Raw genomic sequence first — 12,154 nt, forward strand, 5'->3', positions numbered from 1 at the left:
AAGCAATAGCAAGGCAACTAATGTAGTATTTCCAGCCATTAAGATGAAGGACTGAAACCTTGTATATCTGATTAAATAATGATGTAAAAAGAGCTACATTCTGTAATTATATGTCTAGATTAGGTTATACCATTTAATACAAATTCCAGGCAACGTCTGCATTATACATAAAGCAAAAATTTCTGGAATTCTGACTCACTTATTTCGAAATTAAATATTGATATAATCTTGCCCAATACATGTGGAATTAATAGTAGTACAAAATGTTAACCCCTGTTTTGACAGACAAATCAATCATTGGAAATATTTTCATTTTCACGTACCGGTTTGCCTTAACTGGTGTTAACAGGATGTTTGTTATCTTGCTAGCTCCAGGGTTTCTTTCTACTGAAAATATCAGATACTGTACTGTAGCTTTCAACATTGTATTGGAAGATACAAGTTGTTAAATGTAGTTATATTTTTGCTGAAATTCATTATTGCTTGTTTTTCATTCTTTAGGATGCACCACCTCCTGGTTCCTACAATGTCTGTGAATCATTTGAAATATTGCATGGTAAAGGCAGATACAGACCACCCAGGACAATTCAGGCTAAAAGGAAGCACGCCTCCTTCTTGAGTACAACTCCAAGAACTCTGACCTTGCGGACTGACAGCGAGGCGCCAGGTAAACGTGCAACATAAAAGTTTGCGATACCATGTTTGCTCCTCCAGTACACTGATGTGTAGCATTGTGAAAAGCAACAAGCAGTGCTCTATACTACAGGGGTGCACAAATATTTTGCCCGTGACCCCTGCCTGCTCTCCCCCACTGCTCGCGCCCCCCTTAACCTTGTCTCAAGCGTCAAATGACGCAGCGGGGTCATGTGATGTCGCATGACCCGTGGGACACCATGCGGTGTCAAATGAAGCTGTGGGTCATGTGACGTCATGTCACATGACCCCACAGTGTAATTTGATGCCGCGTTTCCATGACAATGCGTTGCCCGAAGTTGTCTGAGTCAAGGTAACGGAACTTACAGGGGCCTTGTGTAGTCCCCCGGCTTTTAATTTAAATGCTTTGGGGAAAAGCGCGGTGCCTCTGTAAGTGTCACTCCTCCTCCCCCCCCAAAAAAATCTTGCAACCCCCAGTTTGCGCACCCCTGCTCTATAGTATTGCATAGCTTCTATAGTCTAGGATGCAAGCTTCACTTCTTTACCTGCTAAATGTGATCTCTACAAGACTGGTGTAATAAGGTTATGCTGAAATTGTCTCTACGTTTACCTCCTCCTTTAAGGATGTGGGTTATGAAGTTTCAGTACAGCTAAAATAAACCACTTGTCAAACTCCAAGTGTATTTGCTTTCTGTCACTCCCAGCAAGTAAGCACTGATGAAAAAGAATTCCTGACTACTTTTGTCAAGACTAAAAAATGTTATCAGATGTTCACAATGAGATATCGGTATTGTTTCAACACTTTTTGTTCTCATCTTTTGCAAAATGAATAAAGGGCACTAAATCCTGCACATAAATATTGCCCTTTAAAAAATCATTTTTTATTGAAGAAATGTAAATATATAGAAATATTAAACTGATATCATAAAAGATGATAGTAAAAATTAGATGTGACAAATGAAATGCAATTAACACTTGGACAGCTAAAGTCAATAAACTTAACATATAGTGGGGCTGATGTATCAAAGTCTTCCAGCGGCAAAAGGGAGGCAAACGTGCAAAAACGGGACCAAATTTATCAAAGACAACAAATCCCATTGGAAACAATGGGATTTGCCTTGATACATTTGGTGCAATTTTCCTGCTCCGGTTTGGCCCACTTTTGCACCCGGGAGACTTTGATACATCAGCATCAATATGTTTTGAATGTTGGTTTAAATTAGACATTTTGGGAACCCCCTCCCCCCCCCAACATAAAAAATAATTTGGGGAAACAGTATAATATTGTTTAGTACAGTATTATTTTTTAGAGACATCTAAAACCACTTGATCTTTGTAAAATCCCATGAAATGTAATACCATCTTTATTTATCTATTATTCAGGCCATAAAACAAGACATTGTTCTGTTGACATTCCAAAACCTAAATCCCTTTTACACTTTGAGAAAAAAAGTGAAATGCTGGCACAGATCGTGGATGTTTTGTTTTTACAAATAGGAAAGCTTGTTCCATTTACTTGTACAGTAGCAACATTTGATATACATTTATTCAAGAGTCATTATTGATCTTATACAACTTGTTGTAAGAGGAGAGACTGCGATACCAGCAGTTTCTCTGGGAGAATAAAGTCTATGGCCCGTATTCTGTAAGGTGTGATAAGCGCAGATGATGTGCTATCGCTGGAATAGCCCCATTAAAGTCAATGGGGTTTTTCATGCGAAAATATGTCATCTGCGCTTATCACACCTTACAGAATAAGGGCCTATGTCTTACATTTTCTATATGTTAGGTTGTGTTGGGTTTTTATTCTGCATTGTGACCTTAAAAAGGCCAAAAGCTTGTTTTTTAGGTAGTTATGAAAAGCACCTTGTCCAGGGTAAAAGCAAGCTGCGGGCGCTCGAGTGCCGTGACGTCAGGCGCTCATGTTGCTCGAGCGATTCCTGGCCAGATAGTTGCGCGTGTTAGAGGGCGGCATTCCCGTGACGTCACGTGAGCAGTTCCCCTTCATTGGCTGAACCGCGCCCGTGACCAGGACAATCGCAACAAATACAAAAACATTTATCTCTTCAAGCATCGCGCATCCCCACTCATGTGCACGCGCGCGCGCAGTATGGACGGGGGGATGGAAGTTTAATTGTTTTGATCGCGAGCAAGCACTCTCGCACCCTCGGCGGGGCCTAAGCTTCATACTACAGATACTTACTATTTGGTAGATTGTTCCGGTCTAGCTTCACATCATTGAAAATTCACAAACTTGTTTAAATAAAACTAACTGTACTTTGCGTGTGTGTATATATATATTTCTTAGATATCACATTTCCTGGGTTCAGATATCACCTCTATGCTCATGACACACACATTTACTTTTCAACCCCTGACCTTACACCTGATGTGCAGACCAAAGTCTCTGAATATCTCTCCGCTATATCATCCTGGATGGCCCTTCACCAACTCAAACTTAATATGTCAAAAGCAGAGCTCCTCATACTTCTTTCCAAGCTTTGCCTTACTGCCCCCTTCTACATTACTGTTGGCAGCACTATCATACACCCAGTATCACAAGCACGCTGCTCAGGTACTGTATCACATGTGACTCCTTCCTCACATTATTCTGTCACATTCACAATGTAGCTAAAACCTGTTGTTTTTCCTCTGTAACGTTGCAAAAATACACCCTTTCCTTTTTTGCTCTACTGCTAAAACTGTAAGGCAGGCCCTCATTCTCTCCCGTCTCGACTTTTGTAACCTTCTCATATGCTGCCTATATTCCCTACAATCTATCTTAAACGCTACTGCTAGAATCCCTTTACTCTGTCCTAAATCTGTCCCAACATCTCTCCTGCGGAAATCCCTCTCCTGGCTTCCTATCAAAACCCATATCACACAGAAACTTCTCCTCACTTTCAGACTATATACTCTTCTGCCCCTCCTTACATTTCAGCCCTAATTTCTCACTATATACCATCCCGACCCTTGCGTTCTGCTCAGGGATGTCTTCTTTCTACCTCTTTTATATCTAAGCCCTCTCCCACCTAAGACCTTTCTCACTCAATGCCCGAAACCTTTGGAATGCCTTTCCCAGCAGCACCCTCTCTCTCTACCTTTAAGACCCATCTTAAAACACTCCTCTTTAACAAACCATATGTGTAGCTCTGTGGTTGATACTATACACTTCGTACATAGACAATGGCCCCTTTCAGTCTCACTTACCAGGACATCCTCCTACTCTCTCTATACGTTCTTCCTACTTATCACATAGATTGTAAGCTCTCAGGGCAAGGACTCCTTTACCTAATGTTACTTTTATGTCTGAAGAGCTTATTCCCATTATGTATTGTATTATAATGTCACATGTATTTCTGCTGTGAAGTACTATGTACATAAATGGCGCTATATATAAATAAAGATATACATACAGTACATACATGCATATATACTGTATCTACCATCACAGTCTCCACAGGTGGTAAATTACTCATGTTTACTAGCTTTGCTGTAAAGAGCCCTTTCCTTTTTTTGCTAATGAAATCTCCTTTCCTCTAGTATCAAGGTATCACCCATCATCATTTGTATTGTCCTTGGGATAAAAGGTTACCTTTAAAGTTCCTTATGTTGACTTTGGATATATATATTTGTAAATACCAATGTCTTTTCTAATGAAAGCAAACCTAATTTAGTCTTTCTTAGCAAGTCAGACCATGCATCTCTTTTATTAATTTGGTTGCTCTCCTCTGCACTTTTTCCAATTCCATAATGGGTTTTTTTTTATGTCGAGGTGCCTAAAATAGTACTCCACATTCAAGGTGGCCTTACTAAGTATTTACACAGTGGAAAAATGATGCTTTGTCCGCTTCCATCTATATCACATTTTATGAAGGTTAATATACTGGTTGCCTTTTCAGCTACTGCCAGACATTGAGCACTATTGCTAAGCCTGTATTGCTGTATTGCTAAGCCTGTTGTCAACCAGCACTTCTAAGTCCTTTATTCTGTAAGTTGTGATAGTGCTGATGACGTGCTACTGCCAGACATTGAGCACTATTGCTAAGCCTGTATTGCTGTATTGCTAAGCCTGTTGTCAACCAGCACTTCTAAGTCCCTTATTCTGTAAGTTGTGATAGTGCTGACGACGTGCTATCGCATTAAAAGCCCCATTCAAGTCAAAGGTACTTTTCATGCGAAATTACATCATCTGCGCTATCACACTTTACAAAATAAGGGCCTAAATCCTCCTCCAGCAAGAATTTACCTTTTTTTGTCCCATTTAGTTTGTAGCTAGCATGCTTATTGTTGCTTCCTAAAAGCATAACGTTAAATTTATCTGGCCAAACTTTCAGTTTATCCTAGCTCTTCTGCAGAGAAATTATGTTATGCTATGATTTTACAACCTTATACAATTTAATGTTGTCTGTAAAGATATAGACTTTGCTCTCTATGCCAACCTCTAAGTCATGAATTAAAGTTATAAACCAGCTGCCTCAGTATTCAACATTAACATGTCCAACTGGAGCCCAATCTGAATATGCTTCATTAATGGGAACTCTCTTCTTCCTATTCTTCAATAGTTGCTTAATCCAGGTTCAATCATTGGCACCCAGACCAATGTCCTTTATTTTGTATATCAACCTCATATTTTTAACACACTTTTCAAAACGGGTAGCTTGGGAAGACCAGTTAACATTATCATTTCAAAAGCCACAAAACAACTATGACTTGCCTCGTAAGTACTTTTTAAATATCCTCAAGCAAGAGATGACACCAACTCTATCATACAGAACACTCCCATTGATATAGGAAAACTCACCAATCGAGTCTCATCTTGAACTCGCTCCCACAAATAAGTTTAATAAGGTGCCACATTTATATAAACCTCTGGCACTATCAGAATGTCCGGGTATATGGAAAGGGCTGTTGCTAAAGTGAGTATAGCTAATCCAGCAGTACACCTGCATGAAATTCAATACAACATTTTAAATAGAGTCTATATTAGCTGAGTTCAATTGCAAAGGCATCTATCAGACATATAAGACACAGTATAGGGCACACGCCCAAAAGGCAGATGCTATAAGGCAGACTTTATACATTGTATGGTGCTGTGGGAAAATCATATCCTTCTGCCACAAAACAACACAATATGGAAATAAGGAAATAAGGAAATAAGGAAACAATATTGATTAGTAGATCCATTGAAGATCTTTATAGACACATACTGTAGACTTGCTGATTACACATATTTTCTCAGCAGCAAAATCCCTGATAACGGCCCACTGGAAACAATCAAGTCCTGAGCAATTAGGGTGGTGCAAAACAAAATAAACAATATTATGACCATGGAAAAATTAACCAGCTTTCTGAACGACAGTTACCCTAGGTATTTAAGGGTCAGGGAAATGTATATCCAATTGGGAATCTCATTAGACACCTCAATAGTTTATATGTAATGACTAGGGAAGATAGTGGTTAACCTCAAGCAAAATATCTTGTTAATATGGATCAATATATGAAGAAATCTATGAAGGTATTGTAATAATGTCTGTACCCCTTAATACAATGTGGCCTCCCCCACCCCTCCTTTTTTTTATTCTGTGGCTCTTCTCCCTACTCCTCCCTCTACCCTTAATGATACTCTGTAAAAACAATAAATATAGGATTTTCAAATTTTAGGGGCCTATTCTAGTAGCCTTCATATCCCACATAATACAGCTAAGGTGTAACGAGTGCTCACCACAAACAAGACGGGACCGCAAGGCTGAGGTGGGGATGTTGATAACCACCAACCTACACCTGGGCAGCCACGTCAGGAGTGCAGAGTGGTAGTCGTGTAGCTGGGTCAGGGTAGGAGTAGTCAGAATGGTCAAGGTACTTGCCATGGTCTAGGATTGGTGAGATCGGGTAGTCGTTGTGTATCTTGGGTAAGCTATATAGAGTTGCAATTTTAGGGTGTTTGACCAAGATAAAGGCCTTTTCCTTTTCAGAGATCACTTTATCTACCCAGGCATTGGTAAGTATTTCAGTGAGTTCAAACAAGATACACAAGGGTAAGGTAGCACTGCCAGGACGACCAATCGTCTCTGGTATAGGGAGTTTGACAGAAAACGCCAGTGACTATGTTGACTGTATTTTACGAGCCTTTGTTATAGCACTTCCTTCATATCTGAGAGACACAAAGGATATACTCTGCAAGATAGAGGACATCAATGTCACCACAGATACCATAGTGGTGTCTTTGGATGTGGAAGGGCTATATACAAGTATACCACACACAACAGGATTGTTAGCTGTATCCTATTTCCTCAATACCCGAGGTACACACCTTGTGTGTCACAATGAGTTTGTTTTAAAGTTACTCCAATTTGTCTTATCAAGAAACTATTTTTGGTTTAATGACAAGCTATACCACCAGACCCAGGGTACAGCAATGGGGACTAAATGTGCCCCATCATATGCTAATCTGTACCTGGGCTGGTGGGAAGCAGAAGTAGTTTTTACTGATACTCTAGAACACTATACCAACCACATCCAACTATGGTATAGGTTCATAGATGATATCATTATACTTTGGAATGGTACACAAAAACTACTATTGGAATTTATTACTATTCTGAATATAAACCCCAACAACTTAAAACTCACCTGTGAAATCGGTCCAACGGAGATCACCTTTTTGGATCTGAAAATATCTATTAAGGAAAATGGTTATTTGTCATCTACTACATTTAGAAAGAAAACAGCTACTAACAGCATATTGCGAGCGAATAGTCATCACCCCCCAAAACTTATTACTAACATCCCAGTGGGACAGTTCCTTCGCATTCGGAGGAACTGCACCACATCCTCCGAATTTGAAATACAAGCAAACCTCATGAAGGATAGATTTTATGCATGGGGTTATAGCAAGAACAGTGTTAAAAGGGCTTATAAGAGGGCTAAAAATACCCCTAGAGAAAGTCTACTTAAGGATACCCCTAAAGACTCAACAACCAATTGCATTAGGTTCATTGGTACTTACAACACAAAATGGGACCTTGCCAAAAGGATTACCTTATAACCTGAATCTGTCAAAAAAAGTACATAGGCAAGACCAGATGTCCTTTTAGAATATGGGTTCTAGAACACCTAGGCAGCATCCGAAATCAACAGGATATACCAGTAGCTAGACATGTCCTGGATAATCACCAAGGGGATAGCACAGTTCTATCATTTACAGGCGTAGACCAATTTTCCATGGATCAAAGGAAGAGTGATTGGGATCAGGTATTGCTTCAAAAAGAATCAAGGTGGATTTACACACTAGGGACACTTTCTCCACAAGGGTTAAATGAGGGGGTTGTGTTTTACCCCTTCATTTAAATACCCTGATTCACAAAACCTCACATACCATGATCAGTTCATATTGCCTATGTTGCTAGAATGTGTAAGTTCTTTATTATGACCACTAGAGGTCCTCAGTGACCACATCTTCCATTCACTTCATGCCCAATTGAATATGCTAATGTTAAGTTACGTGTAACGACACTGTTTTTGACCAATCAGTTAGCCTCTTTACCCTTTTAAATAGCAGGGATAGGGGAGTGCTCAAACCAGCCTAAGAAAAAGCTTTGTCAGCGAAACGTACGTCGGCAATTACGGACGTATTGACGTCATTGGTGACGTCTCCCGAGACTTCCGGTTTCGTCATTTCCGGTTACTCACTGTCTCCAACGCTGAGAAGTATCCGGCTCTCAGACTCCCACGGTCTGTATGGTGTGCGTAAAGGGGGGTAGAGTATAGGCTATCTATGGTTTTTAAAGGCTAGGTTTTGGTGCTGTAGACACGTTCAGTCTGCCTTATGTCCTCTTATGCCTTATGCTTTATTATTGTTCACAATATTATATGGCTCTATGACGCATAGGGGCCTATGCAGAGAGCAGCGGTAAGGTGAATAGCGGCATTTTTTGGAGAAAAATGCCTGTAGAAAGGCAGGTACTGGCGAGTTTTAAAAAAAGCGCCAATTTTTTTTTTTTGTGAAACTCGCCGCGCGACTTGTTAAAATGTCCCTATTCAGAAAGGCGCGATCGCCATCTAGTGGCTGTTCGCGCCAATAACATGGAGAGAAATTCTACAATTACCTCCGCCAAAAAAAGTTGGCAGGAAGCTGGAGCGCACCGGCGAGAGGGAAAATACAAAAAAAAAACGCGCTTTTTTTCAAACATGTTTCACCAGCGCGCATCTCGCCGGTTGCAACTCTCCATAATCAGACATGATTTTAAATGCAGTTTTCGGACCTTTCTGCATATGGAGATAAAATCACACCAATAAAAGTTCAATTTATTAACATCTCCAATTATTTCCAGCGCTGCTCTCTGCATGAGGCCCTTAGAGTATATTATTTTTCACACAATCAGCCCGCTGTGGATATACTGCGTGGGCACTGTACACCAGTACTACTGATTTCTCTATTTCCATCATCATATATGTATGGTTTTTAGAGTGTGTTCACTTGTGATATCCTGTGATATCTTGGATCTCATGAGTCTGTCATTTATCAATTTGTGAGGGCACTGGACACAGGGCACAAGTCGTTGTCTACTAAACACCTGGGCAGAAAATCATGCTGCCCATCTGTTAGACTCGCAGCACTGGTTCTTTATAGTTGTTCACAGTCATTTATTGTATGAATTGTGTTGAAAAGAATAGATTCTCCAACATTTTGAGCCAGTTGTATGTGATGAGCAGCACTTAGCCATAGAGTTTGTGCAGAGAGGGCTCCGGGCAAAAGTCGTTGTCAGAAACACCTTGGCAGTAACTATATACCTGCCAACTTGTTGGACTCGCAGCACTGGATTACAGCAGTCCAACTTGTGACATTATATATGGTTATGTTACAATTGTACTTTAATTACCTTTATCATTTGGCACATACTTACCTACCTTATTGGAGGATACCTAGATAGCCTAGAACTTTACTGGATTATTATATTCCATTGGCTCACCCCACCTCTACCGTATTTTATTTCGCCGCTTATTTAGGATTGATCATTTATCAAGGACATTTATTTTATTTGAGGATTTCTCCCAATAAAGTTGCTTTTACCCCAATTCATTATACATTATACAACAATACATTGTGTCTTTAACAGGTTTTAATATTATACTCTCACATCAGTATTATTAGCCGCTGAGTGCTCCCAATATAGGGGTTCTTCCTCTCCTTGTTTGTTGTTGCATATCTCCCCTGGTTGTAGCACCTGAGTCACGGGCAGTAGCGAGGGTTCCCTCTATCCCAACCCTCCCCCTCCTTTACCCTGGTTTGTGCATCTTCAACAAACCAGGAAGTGAAGAACAGTGCATGTCTCCCTGCAGTAGCGCTACAAATCTCTTCTGCATGTGTACTTGTAGCACGGCTACGGTGACGTTACCAGATCGCTTTGCAGCTCTGCAGTTTTTGGTATAAATGAAGCCTAAAACGGAATTATTTGTATCAATGCATACAAGTCAACTTCCTAATCTGTGCATCAATGTATTTTGCGCCTTATTATGTATATACATTTTTTTTTCATGAAAATGTTACTTTAATGTGTGTACTGTAGCAAATTTTTTATTTATGTATCTCTGTTTTTTAAAGAAAAAAAAGTAATAATTTTTAAAACCTTTAAAAGTAAAAATTTTTGTTAATAGACAAACAAACATTGCTGTAAAGACAATTAGATACACAGTGTTATTAAAAGGAGAGCATAAAACATCAACTGTGCCTTTCCAAGCATGTTTTTTATATACACTTTAAGGTATAAGCCATGTTATGCACCTTTTGGTCAATAGAAAAGTAATAAAGAAAAGAAAATGTAACAGAGGCATCTAATTAACATTGAAAGATTTCAGTGCGAGAAAGTTTCCTGGAATGACATGAAACATCAGTTCTACAGGATTACATGATAAAGAGACAGCATGACAGTATTTAATGAGAATTATAAACTGTGTTACTGGTACAGCAGGCATAAAAATGTATTATTTTCATATCTTACGTGTGAAGATATATATGAAGATGTAAGTACTTGTAAATTACACTTTTTTCCTAAAGGTTTGACATCTTCATATGTAAAGAATTCGGTGTTTTTATAGGCATTGGTTACTATTATATTGTTAAAATATATACAGTAAATGCAAATGTTACTTGATTAAAACATACATAGTAACAGTCTTGTGGATCTTTTCAGTAGTGTAATAGTCATCATCGGTCATTAACAGTCATAAACTTGGATAGTTTTAATTGATAATGGCAGTTACAGTACACTTTGAATAGAGATCCTTAAAGAGGCAATCCGTGCAATATCCTACGTGTGTGTGTGTTTATTTATTTATTTAAAAAAAAATCAGTTCTGTAGTATTAGATAATACTTACTGCATTTAAAAAAAACATGTTATTCACATTTTTAATGCCATTTTTAAAAGAGTTTTTTTATACTGAGCATCTTTTGATTAATATAACAGGTTTAGCCCTCTTGCCCAGCAGTGCAAGATCTTTGTAACACTTCCCTATCTGTGTTCATTTCTTGCCAATATTCCGAGCCATTTGAGCTGCAAACTGTAACAATAGACAATGTTACCATTTAGTGAACCCTGGGAAGCTGGATCTTTGCTGATCGATCATGGGAGAATGAATCGATCGGCAGCTTAGGTAATTTGTTTTTGATAAATGTAATCAAAGGCAACATATATTAATATATATATTATTTTTAAGTGCTGATTGGATTGCTTCTTCAACTGTTTTTTCATCTTCCTTTGAAGATATAGTATCTTGCCCTTCAACTTGTCGTAAACATTTTATTTTGCAAAAGTATGTCCTTGAATAAATGCCTAGTGGCATTCCTACATATCCGTTATCTCACGTAGTCTGAAAAGTTATATCACATAAACCATATACAGATATAGCATTATTTTGCGGATTGCGTGGGATCTCCCGATGTTCTGTAGGCTGCTAGCAGCTGACTCACGAGTGCGTCGCAGCCGGGAAAATTGAGTTTTACCGTTGGTTGCAATGCAGCGCTATAATGATAGGAGGCGCTAGTTTGCTAGTGCGTCTTAAAATCTAAATGCAATGTAAGCCGTCACTTATTCCCGTTCATTTCGTATGATTGATATCTCATATATTTAAATGTAACCCACAACTTATTCCTCTAAAAACCTCAGAGGACTCCAAAGTATTTTAAAATATGATCGTTTTAAAATTAGATTACAGTAAATGGCAGTCTGCAGATAATGCACATTTGACCCATGAAACCTACAGCTGCAGTGGTCGTTATTGTAAAACTTCACGGCGCCGATTTCGTGTGCTCTGCTGTACACCACGCAGCATGAACGCGGCTAATCGCCCCAGGCACCCGCGGTTATCGCGATTGCTTTGTTGAATTTCATGGATTTTGTTTCTTTGGGTGCAATGACATGAATGCAATGTGTACAGTACTGTGCTACTGTGTCAATGTAAGGTGTTTAAAAAACAGAACTCTAAAATGCAATTTTCTGC

At 39.1% G+C, this 12,154-nt stretch overlaps 1 protein-coding gene across 1 annotated transcript in view; it reads left to right on the forward strand.

Annotated features, from left to right (window-relative positions):
- The window catches only part of STPG2 (sperm tail PG-rich repeat containing 2), a 759,671-nt gene that overhangs the window by 326,286 nt on the left and 421,231 nt on the right, over window positions 1-12,154 (forward strand). The window contains exon 12 of the mRNA XM_075609709.1: window positions 502-667. Coding sequence (XP_075465824.1) covers window positions 502-667 — 166 coding nt within the window. The remainder of the gene's footprint in view (window positions 1-501; window positions 668-12,154) is intronic.

The sequence above is a fragment of the Ascaphus truei genome, chromosome 1 (genome assembly GCF_040206685.1).
Source record: "Ascaphus truei isolate aAscTru1 chromosome 1, aAscTru1.hap1, whole genome shotgun sequence".
NCBI lineage: Eukaryota > Metazoa > Chordata > Amphibia > Anura > Ascaphidae > Ascaphus > Ascaphus truei.